The sequence below is a fragment of the Salvelinus namaycush genome, chromosome 34, assembly GCF_016432855.1.
Source record: "Salvelinus namaycush isolate Seneca chromosome 34, SaNama_1.0, whole genome shotgun sequence".
Taxonomy (NCBI): domain Eukaryota; kingdom Metazoa; phylum Chordata; class Actinopteri; order Salmoniformes; family Salmonidae; genus Salvelinus; species Salvelinus namaycush.
This window is the reverse complement of record NC_052340.1, coordinates 36,827,866-36,855,228: the sequence shown is the minus strand read 5'-3', so window position 1 is coordinate 36,855,228 and position 27,363 is coordinate 36,827,866. Positions and strand designations below refer to the sequence as shown.

At 44.8% G+C, this 27,363-nt stretch overlaps 2 protein-coding genes across 2 annotated transcripts in view; both read left to right on the top strand.

The window, feature by feature from the left end:
- The first annotated feature begins 17,315 nt into the window (after positions 1-17,315).
- LOC120029041 (P2Y purinoceptor 3) lies at positions 17,316-19,658 on the top strand. The gene is made up of 2 exons (XM_038974333.1): positions 17,316-17,737; positions 17,930-19,658. Exons 1-2 carry the CDS (start codon positions 17,316-17,318, stop codon positions 18,633-18,635), a joined length of 1,128 nt encoding a protein of 375 aa, XP_038830261.1. The 3' UTR covers positions 18,636-19,658.
- Positions 19,659-22,147: 2,489 nt separating this feature from the next.
- The window catches only part of LOC120028510 (rho guanine nucleotide exchange factor 17-like), a 44,724-nt gene continuing 39,508 nt past the window's right edge, over positions 22,148-27,363 (top strand). Inside the window, exons 1-2 of the mRNA XM_038973707.1 lie at positions 22,148-22,191; positions 22,939-27,256. Of these exons, the coding sequence (XP_038829635.1) occupies positions 22,148-22,191; positions 22,939-27,256 (4,362 nt within the window). The remainder of the gene's footprint in view (positions 22,192-22,938; positions 27,257-27,363) is intronic.

Here is a 27,363-nt window from a genome sequence, read left to right as displayed (position 1 = left end):
CGATCCAACTCATTGCAAACCATCTCAGTTGTGTTGAGGTCGAGTGATTGTTGAGGCCAGGCCATCTAACGCAGCACTCCATCACTCTCCTTCTTAGTCAAACCCTGAGGGCTCTCTATGGTCAGGGTGCGACAGCCATTTGTATTTCATATACCTTTGACTATTGGATGTTCTAATAGGCACTTTAGTATTGCCAGCCTAATCTCAGGAGTTGATAGGCTTGAAGTCATAAACAGCGCTGTGAATCAAGCATTGCTAGTGTAACGGATGTGAAATGGCTAGCTAGTTAGTGGTGGTACGCGCTAATAGCGTTTCAATCGGTTACGTCACTCGCTTTGAGACCTTGATGTAGTGGTTCCCCTTGCTCTGCAAGGGCCGCGTCCTTTGTGGAGCGATGGGTAACGATGCTTCGTGGGTGACTGTTGTTGATGTGTGCAGAGGGTCCCTGGTTCGGGGCAAGGGGACGGACGTAAAGTTATACTGTTACGTTGATGCTGTTGACCCGGATCACTGGTTGCTGCGGAAAAGGAGGAGGTCGAAAGGGGGGTGAGTGTAACGGATGTGAAATGGCTAGATAGTTAGCGGTGATGCATGCTAATAGTGTTTCAATCAGTTACGTCACTCGCTTTGAGACCTTGAAGTAGTGGTTCCCCTTGCTCTGCAAGGGCCGTGGCTTTTGTGGAGCGATGGGTAACGATGCTTCATGGGTGACTGTTGTTGATCTGTGCAGAGGGTCCCTGGTTCGCGCCCGGGTCGGGGCGAGGGGACGGACTAAAGTTAAACTGTTACAAAGGCCTGATTAAACAGTTGATGTTGAGATGTGTATGTTACTTGAACTCTGTGAAGCATTTATTTGGGCTGCAATTTCTGAGGCTGGTAACTCTAATGAACTTATCCTCTGCAGCAGAGGTAACTCTGGGTCTTCCTTTCCTGTGGCGGTCCTCATGAGAGACAGTTTCATCATAGTGCTTGATGGATTTTGCGACTGTACTTGAAGAAATGTTTGAAGTTCTTGAAACTTTGCAGATTGACTGACCTTCATGTCTTAAAGTAATGATGGACTGTCATTTCTCTTTGCTTACCATAATATGGAATTGGTCTTTTACCAAATAGGGCTATCTTCTGTATATCACCCCTACCTTGTCACAACACAACTGTTTGGCTCAAACACATTAACAAGGAAAGAAATTCCACAAATTAACTTTTAACAAGGCACACCTGTTAATTGAAATGCATTCCAGGTGACTACCTCATGAGGCTGGTTGAGAGAATGCCAAGAGTGTGCAAAGCTGTCATCAAGGCTAAGGGTGGCTAGAATTGAAGAATCTCAAATACAAATATAAAATATATTTGTTTAACACTTTTTTGCTTACTACTTGATTCCATGTGTTATTTCATAGTTTTGATGTCTTCACTGTTATTCCACAATGTAGAAAATAGTAAAAGTAAAGAAAAACCCTGGAATGAGTAGGTGTGTCCAAACTTTGGACTGGTACTGTATATTGTGTGTATTATCCATTTTTTCTATCTGACAAACAGGCTACACTAGGCAGTCTCTTCTGACTAACAGTATCACCTCTTATTTCATGAAGGACAGAGTTTCTGTCGGAACAGGCTACAGACATATCACCTCTTCTTTCAGGGAACGAGTGGAAAGATTTGTCACCCAGTGTCACAACATTTAAATGCAAAGTGTTATTATGAGAGAACAACATGATCATCTTCCAGGGTTTCTCAAGAATCCTCTCCTGGGAGACCAGCTCCTCCAAGTGATCCTTTTGGATCAGGGTGTCAGAGTTACATTTACATTTTAGTCATTTAACAGACGCTCTTGTCCAGAGCAACTTACAGTTAGTGCATCCATCTTATCCCCTAAGGTCGATGTCTGCATCCTCGCGGACATGTAATTAGCATAATAACAAAACCCACATAAAAAACAGTCAGTTTAAGGTAGAGATATCTGTTTTTTTGCGTTGGATGCGTCTCAGTCCACTGCATCAGCTGATGTTGGACGTCTGCATCTGAGGTGAAAGGTGACAGAGCTAGAGCGGTGTTTGTCAAACCATGAGATATCCCAAATACAAACTATTATGACCCCTTTATGGAAAGGTGAAACTCTCACAGACATGATGGTTTTCTCCGTTTAGCTCTAAGACCCCCACAAGCGTCTTGGGACTCGTCTGAAGTTGGTACATCCCATCTGCCAACTTCTGTCTGTAGCGTACCAACAGTTTGAGTTAGACACTAATATGACCCCTCTGTGGAAAGGTGAGACTCAATTGTTTTGTTCTAGGATGACCACAGGTCTCACAAGACTCGTCTGAAGATCCCCTGGTACCAGTTGAAAAAATATATGGATTATATATATGGAGACTGTTTAATGCCGAAAATAAGGGGTTAAATACATGTACAAAAACATTCTAGAAATATTTCCTGATCTTTCTTATATCTCTCAGATATATAGGACAGACACTTCAGAACAAATAAACTTGTTTTTTGGGGGAGGATTATCTGTTATTCAATGTGTTTGTATGGGCTAATAGCAGTAAGGCCAACATTTTTTTTAATCAAATAATATTTGTAAATATATTTTGTATACTTAAAGGGGTCTTAAAATTCAAAATCAAATAGCTAAATTATCCTTGGTATGAGCTTCTTAAAACAATTCCATATAGCTTAGTAGAATTTCTAAAAAAAAAAAACTGTTTTTGCTTGGTCATTATGGGGTATTATGTGTAGATTGAATGTAATTTAATACATTTCAGAATAAGGCTGTAACGAAGAAAAAAAATATGGAAAAAGTCAAGGGGTCTGAATGATTTACAGTGCATTCGGAAAGCACAGTCGTAGCAAGTAAAACTTTCCTCAATAAAGTAGCTCTCTGTAAAGTATAGTGTTAGTGAGAACTAGAGGTTGACCGATTAATCGGCATTCGCGAAAAAAAGCACAATCATTGCACGAATGTACCTAACCATAAACATCAATGCCTTTCTTGAAATCAATACACAGAAGTATATTTTTTTAAACCTGCATATTTAGTTAAAATAAATTCATTAGCAGGCAATATTAACTAGGGAAATTGTGTCACTTCTCTTGCGTTCAGTGCACGCAGAGTCAGGGTATATGCAACAGTTTGGGCCACCTGGCTCATTGCGAACTAATTTGACAGAATTTTACATAATTATGACATAACATTGAAGGTTGTGCAATGTAACAGGAATATTTAGACTTAGGGTTGCCACCCGTTCAAAAATACAGAACGGTTTCGTATTTCACTGAAAGAATAAACGTTTTGTTTTCGAAATGATAGTTTCTGGATTTGACCATATTAATGACCAAAGGCTCGTATTTCTGTGTTTATTATATTATTATTAAGTCTATGATTTGATATTTGATAGAGCAGTCTGACTGAGCGGTGGTAGGCGGCAGCAGGCTCGTAAACATTCATTCAAACTTTACTGCGTTTGCCAGCAGCTCTTAGCAATGCTTGCTTCACAGCGCTGTTTATGACTTCAAGCCTATCAACTCCTGAGTTTAGGCTGGCAATACTAAAGTGCCTATTAGAACATCCAATAGTCAAAGGTATATGAAATACAAATGGCTGTCGCCCCCTGACCATAGAGAGCCCTCAGGGTTCTCTATGGTGTAATAGGTCAGGGTGTGACTAGGGGGGTTTCTAGGTATTATATTTCTATGTTGGTGTGTCTGTACGGTTCCCAATTGGAGGCAGCTGATAATCGTTACCTCTAATTGGGGATCATACTTAGTGTGTCCTTTTTCCAACCTGCGATGTGGGATATAGTTTTGTATGAGTGCCTATGTGTGCTACGTATTGCACGATCGTTATATCTGTGTTGTTTTGGAAGTTTCACTGTCGTTAAAATGTGGAACTCTACTCACGCTGCGCCTTGGTCCTATTATTCATAAGTCGTTCGTGACAATGGCATAGAGAGAAATAGTCGACGCGGCATAATTCCTATAATAACTACAACCTAAAACTTCTTAACTGGGAATATTGAAGAACTGGGAATATTGAACCACCAGCTTTCATATGTTCTCATGTTCTGAGCAAGGAACTTAAACGTTAGCTTTTTTACATGGCACATATTGCACTTTCACTTTTTTCTCCAACACTGTGTTTTTGCATTATTTAAACCAAATTGAGCATGTTTCATTATTTATTTGAGACTAAATAAATCTTATTTATGTATTATATGAAGTTAAAATAAACGTGTTCATTGAGTATTGTTGTAATTGTTCTGGTCCTCCAATAATCGATATCAGCGTTAAAAAAAATCATTATCGGACGATCTCTAGTGAGAACAGTACAAGTGTCAGTGTTAATGCAACTACGGCAAGACTGTTAGTTCATTTTATTATTATGTTATTCTGCTCTGGGTTAACCATCTCTATCAAAGTGTTTTCCATTCATTTATTAATTCACATGATACCATTGTTGGTGCAGGACATGAAATTAAAATGATGTATATATTTATGTATTCATTCATTTGTTTGTTTATTTATTATTCCTTCATTCATTCAGTAGACAACGTGAAATGTGCATTTTATTCAAACATGATATAATTTGATGCAGAATGGTGTTCATTGAGGACATACAGTGGGTTAAGCTATATTTCAGTTGAGGACATATTTCTTCAACACTACTGGATCCTGAACAGCAGCCAGGCTTCAGTATTGACAGATTCAATAAAAAGGTAATAAAAGTTGAGACAGGGCCAGAGCTGTGTTGTATTATTTCGATTGTTTTCCCTCTGGAGAGAACGTGATGAAGCTCATCCATCATCTTCTGCACTTTAGATTTACAGCATTAAACTGGCAGCAGAGTTGCTGCAGTGCAACCTACAGCATTAATGTTAAATACATTTCTTTATATTTGACCGTACATTCTAGTGTTTTACTGTTGAAATTTCATTAAAGTCTTACAGTGTGACAGCTTTCCCCCTTTTTACTCGTGAACTACTTCTTGTGAGGAATTGATACAAGCAGAGCACACCACCGCTAACTAGCTAGCCATTTCACATCCGTTACACTCACCCCCCTTTCGACCTCCTCCTTTTCCGCAGCAACCAGTGATCCGGGTCAACAGCATCAATGTAACAGTATAACTTTGCGTCCGTCGCCTCGCCCGGACCCGGGCGCGAACCAGGGATCCTCTGCACACATCAACAACTGACACCCACGAAGCCACCATCGCTCCACAAAAGCCGCGGCCCTTGCAGAGCAATCGTCACCGATTGAAAGGCTATTAGTGCGCACCACCGCTAACTAGCTAGCCATTTCACATCCGTTACACCTTCAATATAAAATTCCCCAATTAAAACTGATCCAAATGGATACACATAGTGGAATAATGCCATATTTGGACTAGACAATGCTAAAAAAAAAAAAAAGTTGGAATGTTGTTTATATAACTTTTTAAAGTTTTTTTAAATATACATTTTACAAACAGCAACAAAAAAAAAAAACGTTCAAATCCCACTGTGGATTTATTAGACTGCATAAATGCATTGGGGGCATTCATACAGTACATATATACACTGTATATGCACTGTTCAGCCTTACCTATGGAAGGTGCACCCATGAAATGGGGTATCAGTTTACTCAGTGACACCTACAGAACACAACTATGTAGAGTTTACACAAATATTGGTGTCATGGGTCTTATTGCAGGACTCTGAAACTACTGTGAAATGAGCCACATTAAGCTCACCAGTCACCTATTGTGCATATGACATCCTCTCTGAATTACCCAAAATGATAAATCCCATATTGGTCTTTCACAGTCAGGCCAACCCAAGCTGTACTGTGCATTAGGCTAATAGTAGGCCTACTATTAAAACAGATAAACGGAGTCAGAAATTCACCGGTTTCAGATGTTCCACCATTTTTTTCAGGTTTTCGTTCTCAAAGTCACACTTTTTTTTAAACAGCAAAACAAAACAATGATATGGTCTAAGTCCATAGCAATGCTTAAACCACACCAGGAGACCACTTTTGAAGTCTGGGGGGGGAAAAATCGAATAAAAAGTTGATTTTTGAGAACGGTTACCCTTTAATTGACGTGTGCAGCAGGCACGTGGCGCTACTGTTTGATTCGCGGTGGTTCTGTAGCACATGAGATGGAGTTTGCAAAAGAATTGGCCACTGAATTGATGCAAATAATCGTGATATCATTTTGACAGGTAAGCGCAGGCTACTTTGTAGCTAGTTAACATTTAATAGAGAAGGTTTTTGGGAAAGTCTTTCCATCTACCAGAAGACTGTTAGTGGTATCATTAGCATCACTATATTTGTCCTGTTCCTTAATTGTTTGAAACCTGACCGTTTTACCTTGCTTTAAAGTAGCCTATAGACACAAATCCCACCATAGAAACGTGAAGGTAATTATTTGTTTTATACATATCGGTGGGGATTAAGAAGTGAGTATAAGCAATGCCCACTGAAAAATAAGAGGGTATATGACGTATACCCTCCACTACCCGGTGTCCTGTTCAAGGCCCATGTAACGTAATTAGCACGGAGTAATGAGTTGGATTCTGTTTCCACATGCAAAAGTGATTGCTTTTGACAAACACTCTTCATCTGCCTTCCCAATGAAAAGTAGTTCGAAAATTCAAACATATATATATATTTTAAGGAACATGTATGTTTCTGGACGATGCACAATGCTGCCTTGTTGACGACATGACCGAGCGGCGCAGACTACTGTTCGATCTGAGACGGCGCCCCTCCCTCAGTGGTTTTGCCAGTTCACGTTACGGGCCTTATAGACCGGTGCTGCGCGGCTCATCATAATCGAAACCGCCAAATGCCATTAATATCATGCTCTCTTGTGCTGCGAAAAACATGAAAATCAGTTGGACTTTATGAAGGCTCTCCATTGATTGGCTAACTTCTTTTTCTCATGAAAGTACTTCTTTGTTTGCGCTACTAGGCGACTGCCTGGTCAAACACGAGGTAGACTGAGGCACCTCCGCAGGGTTGGATCTCCCACTTGTTGACAGCTACAGAGAAAGTCGATATTTTGTCGCAGCTGCAGAGGTAAGAGTTGCAATTTCACCTTAAATACAGACGAGTTTAAATAACCTAATTGGCACATTATATAGTCATTATACCATAGTAGTCTGAAACATTTTCCCATATAATATACATAATTTTGTCAATGGCTCTCCGAATTAAATATGATCAAATCTTCGAGACAATTTTTTTAGGCATGAGTTAATTACCTTAAAGGGGAATTTTGAGATCGAATTTTAAAAAATGATCATGAAATATACCCATTAATTCTTGAAGAATATAATTGATAAATGCCTAATGAGCTTAGTTAAATTGTGGTATGTCATCAGAACCCAAAATATACACTTGTTTTACTCCATTGTTTGTAAATAAAGTAATGTAAACCAATACTGTATAACCTCAAAACACGTTTTAAAACTAGAATCTTGTTTTGTTTCAGTGCTTTCATCCATAACTTTGTCTGTGAATTTGAGAGTGGATACGTTTCTCCAGTCCTATCCCTCTGTTGTTTACCCAACCAGTGGCGTGCGGTAACTCCTATGTTATTGTTTGATCTTGCAGATTACCCCTTTAAACCACATAGCTATTTAAACCTGTCTTCACGTGTCAACAACACGAGGTGTCCTAATATTGCTGTTCAATAACCTTCACTGTGTTATGATGAAGGGTTGGGAATTTGTAGTCACACATTGGGGCGGCAGGGTAGCCTAGTGGTTAGAGCGTTGGACTAGTAACCGAAAGGTTGCAAGTTCAAATCCCCGAGCTGACAAGGTACAAATCTGTCGTTCTGCCCCTGAACAGGCACTGTTCCTAGGCCGTCATTGAAAAAATAAGAATTTGTTCTTAACTGACTTGCCTAGTTAAATATAAAAGGTAAATTTGTAAGTCGCTCTGGATAAGAGCGTCTGCTAAATGACTTAAATGTAAATGACTTAAATGTAGTCCTATTGCTGTAATTCGTAAAAACATGAAATCCTCTTTTGGTGGTGCACTTTAGAGCAGCGCATTGATAAAGCCAACCGTTGATAAAGCCAACCGTAGACTTACTCTTTCCTCAAGTACACACACTTTGTTTGAGATTCAATAATATTGGATTAGAAACAGCAAGGACTATGTTGTGCGTATGGAGTACAGTACCCACTCCGTTGTACAGCTTTCCATAGCTCTACCTTCTGTCCCAGACGTGTTTAGGCTACTCATTGTTTCCCATTTCCCCTTTTATGCATTTAACAGCGACATTTATTGTGGACTCCTGCTAAACTCTTCCTCTGCTGCTGAATAAATTCCTAGGGGAAACACTGCTAATTATTCATAAAAACACATTGGCTGATGAATGCTATACAGCTGGTGCTATGACAGTGTTCTCTTTAACACCTAGCAGCAGAATAGTGTGTGTGTCTGTCTGTGTACACCTGTGTGTGCATCTTTTGTGATGGAAAACATAATACGTGTATAGTGACCACAGCTGTGTTTCCAGTAACAGTCCTGTTGGGTCGGACCACACCGGACATTAGTCAGGGTCCTGCGGGTGCTTTCTCTGTCTCCACTGGCACAGACATAGTTGACATAGAGGATGGAGGGAGGTTGAGAAGCAGTGTGTATTCTATGTTAACTGCCTCTCTCCTGGTCTGATGGGGGGTAACGTTCATTCAGGGATGGACGGACTATACAGGTTGGTGTCATTGCTACAGATGGTGGATTTGGGGAGTTCCTCACCTACATATTAAAGTGCTTTGAGACCTGGTGAGAAATAACAATACCATCCTGAACAAGGCAGTTAACCCACTGTCCCCCGGGCAGTTAACCCACTGTCCCCCGGGCAGTTAACCCACTGTCCCCCGGGCAGTTAACCCACTGTCCCCCGGGCAGTTAACCCACTGTTCCCTGGGCGCCGAAGACGTGGATGTCGATTAAGGCAGCCCCCCCCCTCACCTCTCTGATTCAGAGGGGTTGGGTTAAATGCAGAAGACACATTTCAGTTGAAGGCATTCAGTTGTACAACTGACTAGGTATCCCCCTTTCTCTTTCCTTTATTGGTCAGAGTTAACTGTCCTGCATGTCTCTGTAGTTTTAATAACGGTCCTTTCACCAGCTGCACATTCACTTCCTCTTCGCCTTGCGAAACCATGACAACTTCTGACGATGCACTAGAGAGGGCTCTTCAGAGCATAAGTGCCTAAACACCCCTGTAGGATCTCCTTTTGGGTGTAACTGAAAGTCAGGAGCTGTAAGACTGTAGGGGTTTGGAGACTAAAAATAAGTAGTTTGTAGAATTGATATTGAGCTACAGTACATAACGAATAAGTAGTTTGTAGAATTGATATTGAGCTACAGTACATAACGAATAAGTAGTTTGTAGAATTGGTATTGAGCTACAGTACATAACGAATAAGTAGTTTGTAGAATTGGTATTGAGCTACAGTACATAACGAATAAGTAGTTTGTAGAATTGATATTGAGCTACAGTACATAACGAATAAGTAGTTTGTAGAATTGATATTGAGCTACATGCTGAATAAGCTGGTCTACTCACTATGACATCAGATAGATAGCTTGATGTTGCACTTAGCAGAGCAGACCCACGTCAGGACACTTAGCAGAGCAGACCCACGTCAGGACACTTAGCAGAGCAGACCCGCGTCGGGACACTTAGCAGAGCAGACCCGCGTCGGGACACTTAGCAGAGCAGACCCGTGTCGGGACACTTAGCAGCGCAGACCCGCGTCGGGACACTTAGCGGAGCAGACCCGCGTCGGGACACTTAGCGGAGCAGACCCGCGTCGGGACACTTAGCGGAGCAGACCCGCGTCGGGACACTTAGCGGAGCAGACCCGCGTCGGGACACTTAGCGGAGCAGACCCGCGTCGGGACACTTAGCGGAGCAGACCCGCGTCGGGACACTTAGCGGAGCAGACCCGCGTCGGGACACTTAGCGGAGCAGACCCGCGTCGGGACACTTAGCGGAGCAGACCCGCGTCGGGACACTTAGCGGAGCAGACCCGCGTCGGGACACTTAGCGGAGCAGACCCGCGTCGGGACACTTAGCGGAGCAGACTGCTGCTTCTGTGCATCAGATCTGATTTTTAGCCTCTTTCCAGTCACTCCATGTTCTTCTAGCTGTTCCCTAACTGTGTCATCCCAGGGGGGAAGCCAGCTCTGATGACACTAATCCCTAATGGTAGGTATTGTTTGTTGTAATATTGACCCACAGTAGCACACAGAAATGTGGACCCAACTTGTTATCGTGAAGTGTTGGTGTCCCCGCTGGGCTAGGTGAGGGTCAGGTTTGGGTTAAAAATAAACCCTGGCAACTTCCACTTTTGCCCTTCTGTCTATTTTAGAGTTGTACCTCATCTGTCCTGAGATTGTTTGATGGCGTTTGTTTCTAAGGTTACAACGTCTGTCTCCAGATTGATTGATGATGTAAATGTATTAAATCATATATGGCCTTGGCTTTATAGTGTGTGTGTGTGTGTGCGTCAGAGCTTTAGACAGGGTGACCGCCCCCTCTCATCCATCCAGTAAAATCACAGACTGAAGAGGAGACTGCAGCATTAGTCATTGATTAGGCTGAGGAAAAGATGCCTTCCTCGCATGGTCAGGGATTTAATCAGAGAATTTCATTATAGTGTGTGTGTAATCACTGTGCATGAGAAAGAGCAAATGGAAGGTGAGGCTTAATGTTATCTTGTTGATATATCTGGTGTGTCTGGTTTTTGGTCACCTGCTCATGCAGTTCATAAATAAGTGTGTGTGTCTGACAGCTTCTGCAGTGTGTGAGTTTGCACCTGTCTATGCTTCCTGAAAAGTATCTGGATTAGACACAGCACCACATTAGGTGGCAATCTGGAGTTTTTCATTGGAAATGCACACACTCTTCAGAGATGTTCCAATAAAATGAGAGGCGTTGGGCAAACCCTTTGCCCAAAGGACCATGGCAGCACTTCAGGGGGCTAGTGATGACATACACACACATTCACAGAGAGGGAGTACTTCAGCCAACACACACATTCACAGAGAGGGAGTACTTCAGCCAACACACACATTCACAGAGAGGGAGTACTTCAGCCATCACACATTCACAGAGAGGGCGTACTTCAGCCATCACACATTCACAGAGAGGGAGTACTTCAGCCATCACACATTCACAGAGAGGGCGTACTTCAGCCATCACACATTCACAGAGAGGGCGTACTTCAGCCATCACACATTCACAGAGAGGGCGTACTTCAGCCATCGCACACATTCACAGAGAGGGCGTACTTCAGCCATCGCACACATTCACAGAGAGGGCGTACTTCAGCCATCACACATTCACAGAGAGGGAGTACTTCAGCCATCGCACACATTCACAGAGAGGGCGTACTTCAGCCATCACACATTCACAAAGAGGGAGTACTTCAGCCATCGCACACATTCACAGAGAGGGAGTACTTCAGCCATCGCACACATTCACAGAGAGGGAGTACTTCAGCCATCACACATTCACAGAGAGGGAGTACTTCAGCCATCACACACATTCACAGAGAGGGAGTACTTCAGCCATCGCACACATTCACAGAGAGGGCGTACTTCAGCCATCACACATTCACAGAGAGGGAGTACTTCAGCCATCACACACATTCACAGAGAGGGAGTACTTCAGCCATCGCACACATTCACAGCGTGCGAGAGGTGGGGGGGGGGGGGTTAAATCAGCTGCCAGGAAACCGGTACTTCAGCCATCTCTCTCACACACACACACACACACTGTGATGTGGAATATTGGCACTCCCTTTCCATCCCCCTCACTTGTCATTCCTGGTATGACATGTTGTGAAACCATGCGTCACTGTTCAGACAATAGAAGCCTAGTATGTTTGTCTGAGATTGCTAGAGCTGACTTCCAAAGAAAATCTAACACTTGCCCACTTGTGGTTTGGACTGAGAGAGATGTGGGTGATAATGATGTTGATGGTGAAGGGCATAGGAAAATAAATTGATGTTGCTGGTGAAGGGGCTAGTTTAAGACATTGACGTGAAGGGACTAGGATAAGAGAGATATGGTGAAGGGGCTAGGATAAGAGAGATATGGTGAAGGGACTAGGATAAGAGAGATATGGTGAAGGGACTAGGATAAGAGAGATATGGTGAAGGGACTAGGATAAGAGAGATATGGTGAAGGGACTAGGATAAGAGAGAGATGGCGAAGGGACTAGGATAAGAGATTGATGTTGATGGTGAAGGGGCTAGGATAAGAGATTGATGGTGAAGGGGCTAGGATAAGAGAGATATGGTGAAGGGACTAGGATAAGAGAGATATGGTGAAGGGGCTAGGATAAGAGAGATATGGTGAAGGGACTAGGATAAGAGAGATATGGTGAAGGGACTAGGATAAGAGAGATATGGTGAAGGGACTAGGATAAGAGAGATATGGTGAAGGGACTAGGATAAGAGAGATATGGTGAAGGGACTAGGATAAGAGAGATATGGTGAAGGGACTAGGATAAGAGAGAGATGGCGAAGGGACTAGGATAAGAGATTGATGTTGATGGTGAAGGGGCTAGGATAAGAGATTGATGGTGAAGGGGCTAGGATAAGAGATTGATGTTGATGGTGAAGGGGCTAGGATAAGAGATTGATGTTGATGGTGAAGGGGCTAGGATAAGAGATTGATGTTGATGGTGAAGGGGCTAGGATAAGAGATTGATGTTGATGGTGAAGGGGCTAGGATAAGAGATTGATGTTGATGGTGAAGGGGCTAGGATAAGAGATTGATGTTGATGGTGAAGGGGCTAGGATAAGAGATTGATGTTGATGGTGAAGGGGCCAGGTTAAGAGATTGATGTTGATGGTGAAGGGGCTAGGATAAGAGATTGATGTTGATGGTGAAGGGGCTAGGATAAGAGATTGATGTTGATGGTGAAGGGGCTAGGATAAGAGATTGATGTTGATGGTGAAGGGGCCAGGTTAAGAGATTGATGTTGATGGTGAAGGGGCCAGGTTAAGAGATTGATGTTGATGGTGAAGGGGCTAGGATAAGAGATTGATGTTGATGGTGAAGGGGCTAGGATAAGAGATTGATGTTGATGGTGAAGGGGCTAGGATAAGAGATTGATGTTGATGGTGAAGGGGCTAGGATAAGAGATTGATGTTGATGGTGAAGGGGCTAGGATAAGAGATTGATGTTGATGGTGAAGGGGCTAGGATAAGAGATTGATGTTGATGGTGAAGGGGCCAGGTTAAGAGATTGATGTTGATGGTGAAGGGGCTAGGATAAGAGATTGATGTTGATGGTGAAGGGGCTAGGATAAGAGATTGATGTTGATGGTGAAGGGGCTAGGATAAGAGATTGATGTTGATGGTGAAGGGGCTAGGATAAGAGATTGATGTTGATGGTGAAGGGGCCAGGTTAAGAGATTGATGTTGATGGTGAAGGGGCCAGGTTAAGAGATTGATGTTGATGGTGAAGGGGCTAGGATAAGAGATTGATGTTGATGGTGAAGGGGCTAGGATAAGAGATTGATGTTGATGGTGAAGGGGCTAGGATAAGAGATTGATGTTGATGGTGAAGGGGCTAGGATAAGAGATTGATGTTGATGGTGAAGGGGCTAGGATAAGAGATTGATGTTGATGGTGAAGGGGCTAGGATAAGAGATTGATGTTGATGGTGAAGGGGCTAGGATAAGAGATTGATGTTGATGGTGAAGGGGCTAGGATAAGAGATTGATGTTGATGGTGAAGGGGCTAGGATAAGAGATTGATGTTGATGGTGAAGGGGCCAGGTTAAGAGAGAGATCTTGAAACCACAGACATAAAGTTGTGGCCAAAAGTTTTGAGAATGACACAAATATAAATTTTCACAAAGTTTGCTGCTTCAGTGTCTTTTGATATTTTTGTCAGATGTTACTATGGAATACTGAAGTATAATTACAAGCATTTCATAAGTGTCAAAGGCTTTTATTGACAATTACATGAAGTTGATACAAAGAGTCAATATTTGCAGTGTTGACCCTTCTTTTTCAAGACCTCTGCAATCCACCCTGGCATGCTGTCAATTAACTTCTGGGCCACATCCTGACTGATGGCAGCCCATTCTTGCATAATCAATGCTTGGACTTTTGTGGGTTTTTGTTTGTCCACCTGCCTCTTGAGGATTGACCACAAGTTCTCAATGGGATTAAGTTCTGGGGAGTTTCCTGGCCATGGACCCAAAATATTGATGTTTTGCTCCCCGGGCCACTTAGTTATCACTTTTGCCTTATGGCAAGGTGCTCCATCATGCTGGAAAATGCATTGTTCGTCATCACACTGTTCCTGGATGGTTGGCAGAGGTGCTCTCGGAGGATGTGTTGGTACCATTCTTTATTTATGGCTGTGTTCTTAGGCAAAATTGTGAGTGGGCCCACTCCCTTGGCTGAGAAGCAACCCCACACATGAATGGTCTCGGGATGCTTTACTGTTGGCATGACACAGGACTGATGGTAGCGCTCACCTTGTCTTCTCCGGACAAGCTTTTTTCCCGGATGCCCCAAACAATCGGAAAGGGGATTCATCAGAGAAAATGACTCTACCCCAGTCCTCAGCAGTCCAATCCCTTTACCTTTTGCAGAATATCAGTCTGTCCCTGATGTTTTTCTTGGAGAGAAGTGGCTTCTTTGCTGCCCTTCTTGACACCAGGCCATCCTCCAAAAGTCTTCGCCTCACTGTGTGTGCAGATGCACTCACACCTGTCTGCTGCCATTCCTGAGCAAGCTCTGTACTGGTGGTGCCCCGATCCCGCAGCTGAATCAACTTTAGGAGACGGTCCTGGCGCTTGATGGACTTTCTTGGGCGCCCTGTAGCCTTCTTCACAACAATTCAACCGCTCTCCTTGAAGTTCTTGATGATCCGATAAATGGTTGATTTAGGTGCAATCTTACTGGCAGCAATATCCTTAACTGTGAAGCCCTTTTTGTGCAAAGCAATTATGATGGCACGTGTTTCTTTGCAGCTAACCATGTTTGACAGGGGAAGAACAATGATTCCAAGCACCACCCTCCTTTTGACGCTTCCAGTCTGTTATTCGAACTCAATCATCATGACAGAGTGATCTCCAGCCTTGTCCTCGTCAACACTCGAGAGAATCACTGACATGATGTCAGCTGGTCCTTTTGTGGCAGGGCTGAAATGCAGTGGATATGTTTTTGGGGATTCAGTTAATTTGCAATTAATTTGCAATTCATCTGATTACTCTTCATAACATTCTGGAGTATATGCAAATTGCCATCATACAAACTGAAGCAGCAGACTTTGAAAATGAATATTTGTGTCATTCGCAAAACTTTTGGCCACAACTGTACAATCCAAGAGTGGGTAGTGGGGGGCAGACAGACATTCCCACTGCTAAACACTGTACTTGATTTTCCAGCTCATTAATGTTTCGTATAAAAACAAGAAGTGACGCAGTCAGTCTTTCCTTAATGAACTCTTAGCCAAGAGAGACTGGCATGCATAGTATTAATATCAGCCCTCTGATTACAATGAAGAGCAAGACGTACCGCTCTGTTCTGGGCCAGCTGCAGCTTAACTAGGTCTTTCCTTGCAGCGCTGGACCACACGACTGGACAATAATCAAGATAAGACAAAACTAGATCCTGCAGGACTTTGTGGAGTGTGGTGTCAAAAAAGCAGAGCATCTCTTTATTACGGACAGACCTTTTGACCATGACAGTTTACAATCTAAGGTAACACCAAGTAATTTAGTCTCCTCAACTTGTTTAACAGCCACACCATTCATTACAAGATTCAGCCTCGGTCTACAACTTAGGGAATGATTTGTACCAAAAGCCATAACACACAAGTTTTCTCAACAACAGGTTATGATCAATAATGTCAACGGCTGCACTGAAATCTAACAGTACAGCTCCCACAATCTTCTTATTAATCATTTATTTAAACCAATCATCAGTCAATTGTGTCAGTGCAGTTATGTGCCCTTCTCTATAAGTATGCTGAAAGTCTGTTGTTAATTTGTTTACAGAGAAGTAGCATTGTATTTGGTCAAACACCATTTTTTCCAACGGTTCGCTAAGAGCTGGCAGCAAGCTGATAGGTCTGCTGTTAGAACCAGTAAAGGCCGCTTTACCACGCGTTGGTAGTGGAATGACTTTGGCTTCCCTCCAGGCCTGAGGACAAAGACTTTCCTCTAGGCTAAGATTAAAGACATGACAGATAGGAGTGGCCATAGAGTCGGCTACCATCCTCAGTATCTTTCCATCTTTGTCAATGCCAGGAGGTTTGTCGTTATTGATTTTCCACCTCTCCCACACTAACTTTACAAAATTCAAACTTGCAATGCTTTTCTTTATTATTATTTTTTTTATACCTTAATACCATGGCTTACTGTTCTTTGTTGGCATGTCCTGCCTAAGTTTGCCCACTTTGCCAATGAAGTAATCATTAAAGTAATTGGCAACATCAAATGGTTTTGTGATGAATAAGCCATCTGATTTCATTTTTGTTTTCTTTATCATTGATCTTGGCTTCATAATACAGTTTCTTCCTCTTTTGTTGAGTTTAGTCACATTATTCCTCAATTTGCAGTCAGCCAGTCAGCCAGCCAGTCAGCCAGTCAGTAAGTCAGCCAGTCAGCTGTGCAGTCAGATTTATTAGCCACTCCTTTTTCCCCATCAGAGATGCAGAGAAGCATATTTAGTTTCTTTTAAAAAAGAACCATCAGTCAGCAGGAAAATAAATATATTTTTGACATAGAATTAAGCATAATGCTTATGGCTCTAGATTGCAGGAAAAAGGTGTTTCAGGTGTTTGACAAATCCTAAATTATCCAATTTATGGACAGGGGTCCAAGCCCCCCTACAGAGCACCTCCCCTAGCAATCCTCATGTACTTTGTGCCCCCTCAGATTTTTGGGGTTCATGACACCAGTGGGTCTGTGTGTATCTAACCTAACATAGTGTAAAAGTGTATGTATCTCTGTCAGCCTAAAATAACGGGCACAATGAATTATGGTCATTGTAGTTAATTACCACGTTTCTGCACTGAACTAGGTTGAAAACTACAACTCTCTTCAGCCCTGCATTCCACATAGTTCTTTACTTGATTTCTCTCGTTAATTATTTGATTTCTCTTTAGAGAAACGGTGCCGTTGGGCTCACACAAAAAAACTAAAAAGAATTCAAGTAATTGAACCGATGTCAGTCAATTAGTTATTTAACTGCGCAGCACTGCAGGGTTGTCAACTTTGATGCAATTAACCCAGTCCTCTCTTCCCTGTTTCAGAATGTGAAGCTGTTGCCATGTCAATATCCTCTCTAGAAGTGTTCTCTACGGAACCGTTCCTAAATGGAACATTCACAGCAGAAGGTTCCTCCTCTGGACCATACACAGAACCCCACTCGGAGGACAACCTCATCGCCTTGGGCGACAACAATGTCACAGGGTCAGACTGCACCTATAAGGAGGATTTTAAGCGCTTCCTACTTCCTGCCATCTATAGTGTGGTCTTCCTGATTGGTCTGCCTCTGAACGGAGTGGTCATCCTGAAGATCTGGAGGTCACGACCCAACCTGACCCGGAGCAACGTCTACATGCTCAACCTGGCCACGGCTGACTTCCTGTATGTGATGTCACTACCTCTGCTCATCTACAACTATGCCAGTCATGACTACTGGCCCTTTGGAGAGCTGGCCTGCAAACTGGTCCGCTTTCAGTTCTACAGGTAGTATAGCTACTCATTAACTGACATATTCCTATCAGTTTTATAGATTACTTGAAAAACTCATACTTACAGTTCTACAAGTAATAATGAGTCATACACTGCATGTTACCTTTCTGCGGAGAGAGCTTTGAGTGTATTGTAGAGAAAACCCTGTCATTATAACATCAGTGATGTTATTTATTGTTTCCACAGTAACCTGCATGGTAGTATCCTGTTCCTGACCTGTATCAGCCTCCAGCGCTACGTGGGCATCTGCCACCCTATGGCCGGCTGGCACAAGCAGGGGGGTCGCAGGCTGGCATGGGTGGTCTGCGGGGGAGTGTGGCTGGTGGTCGCCGTCCTCTGTGCCCCCACTTTCCACTACGCCTCCACAGGAACACAACGTAACCGCACCGTCTGTTACGACCTGAGTCGACCGGAGCACTCGGCTGACTACTACCCCTATGGGATGGCTCTGACCTGCCTGGGCTTCCTGTTGCCTTTTATGGGCGTGGTGGCGTGCTACTGTCGCATGGGTCACCTCCTCTGCCACCCGCCGTCCTATCAGGGTGTTAACATGGCCGCCTCAATGGAGAAACGGGACAAGGCGGTGAAGATGATAATCATCGTGGTGACGGTGTTCGCTGTGAGCTTCCTGCCGTTCCACCTTACTAAGACCATGTACCTGTTGGTACGAACCTTACCGGGTGCTCCGTGTGCTACACGGAACCTGTTCTCAGTGATCTACAAGTGCACCAGGCCGTTCGCCAGCATGAACAGCGTTCTAGATCCTATACTGTTCTATTTCACACAGCCGCGGTTCCTCAGGAGCACCAGAATACTGGTCACCAAGATCACCACTCTCAGAGACAGGGAACCAAGATGTGAGAAAGTGAAAAACCTCACCAAGAAACCTTGATTATTTAGAACCCATGTTTAACTAGAAGCTCATTCAATGGTAAACTCACTTTGAAACATAAGAACTAAGGTGTGTGTGAAACATCCACAGTCCACAGTTGTATTACACCTAGATACATGGGTTTTGGGTACCTAGAACCCATCCAGAACCCTCATTGACTTCTGCTCTGCCAGCATGGCAACAAGTCAGTGTGTTTGCTACTGTGTTTGCTTGTGACTGTATGCTAAAATGCATGAAGTAGTCAGCCATAACACTGCGTTTGGTTGCCATAGTATTATGTAATGCATCCTGTATGTCTGAGCATACTGCTAGTTGTTTACTATATGAGCCACTAGGTGGCGTGTATTACCTATATGTCCCATGGCCTTAAAGGGATAATCGACCCCAAACCACAAATTCCTATGATTAACAGTGTATAACACTAATATATGAAAACAATATATATATTATTTTTTTGGAACAAATGTTTTATTTTTAGCCATGTGAAAATCGATGTGGAATCTTTTGCAGCTCAAGTCAACTACAACACATGCAATGCTCTCTTTCTGGGCTGGCTAGCTAGCAAACGTAGCTACACACAACAATAGCAAAGTCAATATCAGCATGCGAAGTAGCTAGTTGGCTGTAAAATCACCTAAACAAACTGCACTATCAATTTAGGAGTATATCTCACTGTGTTCAGTTTGCAGTTCCTCTCGGCCCAGAGTGAGTACAGAATACGTTGCTATGGCAACAATGATCCATTCCCACGTTTCCCCACAGACACGCAGTGCGCATTGCGAGATGGTACTTGAAGGAGAAAACTAAGTTGAATAAATTGGTACAGTGTTTTAGATTGAGCATATCTAAGTGAAATGTGTACTTTGTCATGATGATATTTGCCCGAGAAGCCGGTCTTTGGAGGATATATTGACACGGGTGTTGTTAGCCCCGAGACACTGGCTATGAGGGAATTATTGAAACAATGTTGCAAATGTCGGAGATACGGACAGCAAGGTTTATACAAATCTCCGCTGTTGAAAACTAAATGTTAGTATAAAAGAAATGTGAGATAATGTCTAGATGCTTTTTATAGTGGAGATCAAGTTGATACATTTCCTGGCTGGGTTGATGAGACAGTGGATTGCGCAGTGAGATGGAACAGAGTAAATAGACATTTTAACATCATAGATTTAGCCAGTGGTAACTTGCGGAATAGACACCGGCTGGAATGTGGTTTTAACCAATCAGCACTCAGGATTAGACCCACCGGTAATATATATATATAAATGAATGGATGCGCTCTAGACAAGTATGCCCATACTATCTATTGGTCGATTTGGTGATCTGGAGTGCAGGTAATTGTTTTTAAAAAGCTTTTATGAAATGTGATGAGAACCATGTAGCTATGACGCGTTCCTTCACGATTTCCTGATTTCACAGACTGACCACTTCCAAGTTAAATCATGAGGAAATGTTTTACTTGACCTACCGATAGAACACATGCTTTCACCAAATTGACCAGAGTTTCATAAAAAAATTATATATTCTGGGGGTGGATTATCCTTTTGAAATTGACTGTTTGGACTGTGGTGTGCTGTTTCCTGTGTGTACTGTACCTTTCCTATCTAATAGGTATTTAGACATTTTAAAAGTGAGAACGTCTGAGACAAACATTTTAAATGTCTTGAAATAAGCACTTGTATGCATGACAAAACATGTCCCTGACATGTAGATGGATACTGATGCTTTGTGGTCTAATTCACTCAATAGTTGTGCCACTACAAGATGAGGTCTAGTTTTATTTTTAGTTTAAATGTTGCTTAATGTGTTTTTGTTTTTCTGTTATTTTTTTCAAACCATGGCCTTGTAAATACATAAGTATCCAAGAGAATATCACCATACTAACAGAGCAGCTGTTGTCCCTATGTGTATCAGCTGCAGAAGATTGGATTGCTCAATACCACAAAATGATTGGCTTGTTTTGGTCAAATGTGAGTGACAGCTGATGTTTTTGTTCCTAAGTCTGTCTGGAATGTGATGTGTGCGTGCCTCAGTGTGTGTGATGTGTTTGTATAACCTCTTCCTTAGCATAAGGCCCTTAATGAAGTGATAACATAAGTTTATGTGGGGCACATGTCTGTATGGGTCTAATAGGAACCAAGGTAGATGTCAGATGCTCTTCTTGGAGCGGATATATTTCTGAGTCAGTGTATTTTTTTTACAGTGAAATCTTATTTTTATAACATAACTGAATTATATTTTTGTTACAAATTTAGTTTTATTTCTTCACTTATGTTTGTATATGTATTTATTAGTTGTGTTGTTTCATACATGCCTCTGCTTTGTAGATGACCTCAAATTAACAAGCCTGTTGACACTGTAATAAACTTGCTGTTGTCAATAAAGATTGCATGTATCAACCGAATGTGTTTTATTCTGGTATACAGTTAATATATTAATTGGAAATGTTCTGTTCCTGCTCTGCCCCTCATCTACAAAAACAGTGGGAGCAGATTTTTGGGAGAGGTAGGTCATACGCTCGACACTAAGAGCAAAAAGGATGGTGAACTTTTATACATTGGCCGTAAGATGGCGCTGCGGTCAACATTCCATCGCCCAGAGGACGGTATAATATCCCTGCTCGAACAAAGAGCTGCCTTTACCAGACAGTCATGGGAAAAACCATAAATCATTGTGCATGAGAGAAAATGCTTTATAAATAACGTTGACACAATTCGCAAACACGACACTCACGACCCAGCGTGAGTCAGCACTAATAATCACTTAATGAAATACATTGACAGTGGGAACACTGTCACCAAGTGTTATTCTAGTTTAATTTAGTTTCAAGTACAATTTCTCAGCGCTCCGACGGTTTACACGGTCCTGAGCTATAATTATCCCTCTGTGTCCGCAATATCTGTTTTCTCCCATCTAAAAGGAAATGTGGTTTTTCTACCTATTCCCGAGGGGCTATGACAGCCCTTATACCACGACTAGTCCCGCCCACGACTGTTCCCTCATTCTCAGGCATTTGCATTCAAAAACATAAATCACTCAATTATGTCAACAAAAATAAGGAATATAGCAACAGTTCGGGATTATAGTGAATTGTGAGTTTAGGGCAATCCGCGTGGATAAAGCGACGGGAAAGAGTCTGGAATATGGGGGAATCTATGGAGAAAAAAAACCCCTGCATAGTTGAAGGGAGAAACGTTTGGACAAACTTTTGCCCTTTTTCGTCGTGCTTGGATGCGATTCGAGAGGACATATTGTAAGGTCAGAATGCAGAATAGTTATCTATTTCTTTCACTTTGTTTACTCCATAATTCACCCTCCTTTTAGTGTGAACCATTTGGCCTCTTTTCAGTGGAGTAGAGAGAAAAATCCTTGCCAGCAAGTTGTGGTTAAAAAGTAGCCTATTGTACTTGTTTGAAAGGGGGTGAAAACCTGGGGCACTGCAAAAATAACAAGTACTGTATCAATGAATTAGCAAAAGGAGATAAACGAACAAAATAAAGACGTGCACCATGGCAGAAAAGGAGAAGGTGTATCGCAGTGTCTCTTTCAACAAGTTAGGTTGTAGCGCGAACAAAAGTTGCTGTGAAGAACAACTAAACAAAACAACGATTTTGGAGGGTAGTAGCAGCGCCCTTCCCCCTCCGTCTACAGCAGCGGCCGAGAAAGCGCAGCCCTCGGCTATGCGTAATGTTAGTGTGTCAAGGAAAGTTTCCAAAATCTCCGCTGCCAGCCTCCCAACCGCAGAGCTAAAGAAAGCCTCTTCCACTCCTCTCTCCTCCATTTCTCCCTCTATTCGCCAACTCACTGAGAAGTTCAGTAGCACTAATTCGTCTCGAACGCATGGAGCTCCGAGCCCTGGCAGTAACGTTGCCGGGAAAAGCACAACTTTACCCAGGGTTAAAAGCAGCAGGGGAGAAGGGTCCCCATCTCGGAAATCATTCCATGAGGACAGTGGATATTTACAAGTTACTGACACGGTTTTAACAGTGTCTCCGAATGACACTAAAGTTAACGAACAGAAGTGTTATTCAGGCACAGACTCGGTCTCTGGATCGGATTCGGAGAGAAATCAAAAATGGATGTATACTCGCAAATCTTCTCAAGGCAGCGTTGGGGCTGGTAAAATAGATCATTCCCAAATTGATCCGTCTGTCTCTTATAACAATAACTGCAGTAAGACTTCGAACACTGAGGATTACGTTTTTGTCAGTGGGGTGCGTGCCTGCAAGTCACACAGGAGCTATTTCCCAAGTCACCATGGAGATTCTCCTGTTCACGTTGACCTAACCTACTGGCCCAGTGTCACCAAGATCAGAGAGCTTTTTGATGCAGAGGATTTAAAATCTGCTGACCACCTCCAGCACTCCGCCAGCTCTAAAGACAACTCTTTAGCAGACATAAGCGACAGGCAGTCTCCCAACAGCCCAGCACCTGAAGCCACTAGCCTCTCACTGCCAGACAGACACCTCAGCAGGGCTGCGTCCCTGGGCAGAGAGAGGAGACACCAGGGCATGGACACAGCCTTTCACCCTGACCAGCACTACTCAGACGAGGCAGAGATTGAGCCAGCCAGCACTATTATTAGTAGAAGTGGTAGGTTTTTTAGCGTGGCCCAGGCATCAAACACGCACAGAGCCCACAGCCCCAGCAGTGGAGGAGAGGGGCCTGAGACCTGGACTTCTAGTCTGAACTCTGACCCTCCACCCTCTGACCTCGCCGCTGCACCCGCTCCCCCACCTCGGAGCAACTCCGTGGGCCTCTCCTCCTCCCGTGTCCGCCCCGCTGGAGAGCAGAGGCAGAGCCAGGGGGCCAGGCAGCCCAGGGACAGTTTACATTCCTCACATAGCTCCTCCAGACCGGTGGCCCCCTCCTCTGATAGAGCTTCAGCCAGGGCAGCCATCACAGCCCGCTGGAGGTTCAGCTCAGGAGACGAAGAAGAGGAGTACCACCGAGCAGGAGGAAGGAGCGCTCGCTCGTTAGGTGTCAGCGGAGGTTACCTCTCCCGCGGTAAGAATGGCTGGTGGGGTGGTAAGGTCCTTGGCAGGTCTTCAGGCAGTGAGGAGGACAACCCTGCTTCACTAGGACCCAGCCGAGACACCGTGAGACGCCGCTCACTGAGAAAAAAGAAGAACAGCGAGGTTGCCGTAGCAACGGGGAGAGACGATGGCGAATCAGACGACAGTGACGACGAGCAGATGGGTATGATGGAACACCTTGAGAGACACCAACAGAACATCACCCCAGAACAGACTGGGAGCTCCCGGAACCGGCTCAGAGAACCCAAAGCCTCTAGCACCTGTGCAGCACAGTGGGGACGCAATTCCACTCCTAACCAGATGGGCGCTCAGGGGAGCTACAGACGTAAATACACATCAGGCGGGGCGGGGACATCTCGCATGACCACACCCCTCCCAGGGGTGTCGCGGGTGTCAAAGGTCAACATCTCGTCATTTATTTCGAGTCCCGGCGGCTCGCAGACCAGCAGTAGATACTGTAGCACAGAGACACTGAAAGAAGAGGACCAAGCTAGCTATGCTAACAGAAAGGTGAACTGTAATGCTACTACCCCAGGCAGTGTGGTTGGTGCATCCTCTTCCATGCTCAGTAAGACCTACCACGGTAACTTCACCATGTACCGCTCCCCCAGCTTCGGACACGGGGATAACTTTTCCCACGCCCCTGTTAAAGGCCAACCCCACATTCTTCCCCCTGTCAATCCCCCATCCCCAGCCACAGGGGACACTGGAGGGGTTGCTAGGGAGGAGACTACAGTGTTCCGTCGGTTGCTAAGTGGTGGCGTAGTCGGGGATAAGAACAGGAACAGGATGTCAATGTCAAACCCGGACATCGCCTCGGAAACAATGTCTCTCCTCAGCTTCCTGAAAAGTGACCTATCAGATCTCAGAGTTCGAAAGACGGACAGGTCAGGGGTTACTGAGGGGTCATCTACGGTGTACAGGATGGGGTCAAGAGGCCTCTACCCAGGACTCCGCCCTTCATTAAAGGACCTCACTGCAACTCTCAGACGTGCCAAATCCTTCACTTACTCTGATAAACCAGTAGGGAGGCAACATCCAGCCGAGTCCTCGGCCAAAAGAAGCTCTTCTGAGCAACGTCTGGATCAAGACGAAGAGAAGGATGGAGGAAGGGGGGCAGTGCCTGACAGAGAGGTGGAGAGTGATGGAGGAGACTGCAGAGCAGGGGGTTATGGGTATGAGGATGTGATGCCCACTCCGCTGCAGGACCGGTATGTCCAGGAGGCCAGGCAGGTAATCAGAGATATCTGCCAGATGAGCGCTCGCGAGGATGTTGACGATGATGATGATGATGTGCTAGCGACAGATGGCACTGAAGACGAGGGTTTCAAAAGAAAACAAGTGGAGGAGCAGGAGATAAAATATAGCGAGGGAGGTGAATTAAAAGATGAGAGAAGAACTAGAGAGGCTGAGGTTGCCGTTTCAGGGGAAAAAGAGGGGAAGGAGGGGAGAGCTAGAGAGGCTGAGGTTGACATTGGGGCAGCCTCCGTTTCAGGGGAACAAGAGAAGAGGGAGGGGAGAGCTAGAGAGGCTGAGGTTGACATTGGGGCAGCCTCCGTTTCAGGGGAACAAGAGAAGAGGGAGGGGAGAGCTAGAGAGGCTGAGGTTGACATTGGGGCAGCCTCCGTTTCAGGGGAACAAGAGAAGAGGGAGGGGAGAGCTAGAGAGGCTGAGGTTGACATTGGGGCAGCCTCCGTTTCAGGGGAAAAAGAGGGGAGGGAGGGGAGAGCTAGAGAGGCTGAGGTTGACATTGGGGCAGCCTCCGTTTCAGGGGAACAAGAGAAGAGGGAGGGGGAATGTGAAAACAGGGAAAAAGAGAAGTGCCAACAGAAGGGAGATTCTGAGGAGAACGTGTTTTATGACCGATCTGTTGATGAGCTATCGGGTCACGAGTCGAGCCTCACTGATGAGGGCATAGTCACAGAACCAGAGACTGGACTGGGTGACCCTGAGAGGTTATTTGTCAGGTCAAGTTTAGGATCATCGTTGGCCAGAGATGTGCTGGGTCAACCCCTGACCATCTGGAAGCAGTCTGCTCTGCATGAGGAGGAATGGCCAGGGTTAAACGAGGGAATGAGAGAGGGATCAGGGTTACACGCAGGAGCGAGAGAGAAACGAGAGAACCCTGTCTCTGTTCCTGCCCTTGGGGTTGAGAGTGAGAGCATTGCTGTAGTAACAGAGATGATCGGTGTCAATAACAACAACAGTACTAGCGGGAGGGCCAATGTATCCCAGAGTGCCTCAGTCCCAGGACTTGAGGCTCCTCCCACTCCGAGCGCTATCCGCCGCCGCCGTAAGTTCTCCTCAACCGGGAATACGGGCTCTGACTCCAGTAACGGCAGCAACGGGGAGTCCAACGGGAACGGGGATCCTACTGTTTACCGTTCACTAAGCGACCCCATGCCTCACCGGTGCCACTCTGTGTCAGAAGAAGGGAATAACAGTTTCTCTGTGGATAGTAACCTGCTGGGGTCTCTCTCTCTCTCCTCCAAGGGGGCAGGAGGAGTCAGAGATGGAAGTGTCCCAGAGTCGTCCTCTGCAGCTGATCTATCAGAGTGCACGGGCAGCGTGGCCAGCGACCTATCGCTGTGCAGTGATGGTGGTCTCCGTGACGACTACAGCAATGTGATCCGGAACATTGTTGCGGAGCCAGGAGCGATGGACAGACTGATGACGGATGACAAGAACAACGGGAAAGCCACGAAGAAGAAGTCCTTCTCTGACCCCAGTCGCCGTGGTGACGGCCCCCTGCTTGATGAACCAGGGTTCAAAAGTCACCATCACCCTAAAGAACCAGTCAGTGAGCTGGATCAGCCTGTTCAGATCCCGCCCTCCAGCAGTGAGCCAATCCTGAGTGAGCAGAGAGATGAGCTGTGGGAGCTCGGAGATGAATGTGGACGCCCATTACTTAGTCGTCATGGCAACAATGAAGGTGGGAAATTCCGCTCCCAATCAGAAAGGGAGGTGCACTCCTGTCTCCATGGTGATGACACAGACGGAGTGGGAGGAGGGGAGATATTGAACTCTGACCTCAAATTAGCGGAGGTTGTGTCTCCCGGAATGGGCCGGCGGACCTACAGGAAACGCCCCAACTGGGTCACCCAATCAGCATCAGAGGAGCCGGACCACTCGAAACCAGGTTCAGAGGACCAGGATCAAGACCAGACTGATCTCACTCCCCCATTGCCCCCCCCCAGACCCAAAACTAGGTCCAAGCACGTCCGCCACGCCAGCGAACCTGCCACCTTCATCCCCATCTTCCCACCTCCACAGCCCCAGCGAGCCCAGGGGAATCCGCCTTCCCTACTACCCGCCTGTGAACCCTCCATCCTGGGTAAGCCCACCAGTGAGGAGGCCCCCTCCCTGGAAGATGTGACCAAGCGGTATATTCTGGCCCTGAATGCTCCAGGGGGCGAGAGCGAGCCGTCTGGTTCTGAGTCTGGGTCTAGAGGAACGGTGCCTGTACCAGACGGGTTCAACTCCAGCCCTGCTACTCCCAGTGGTGCCAGAGAACCCAGACTGCAGAGGAAGAGCAGTGAAGAGCTGACCCCACCAGCCCCACAGAGAGCCAAACCCAGAGTGGTGAGTAACATTGCCAACGTGTGTGTGTGTGTGTGTGTGTGTGTGTGTGTGTCTAAGTGGTCAAAAGTGTGTTTTGATGTTGCAGGAGAGGAGGTTGAATGTTTGCT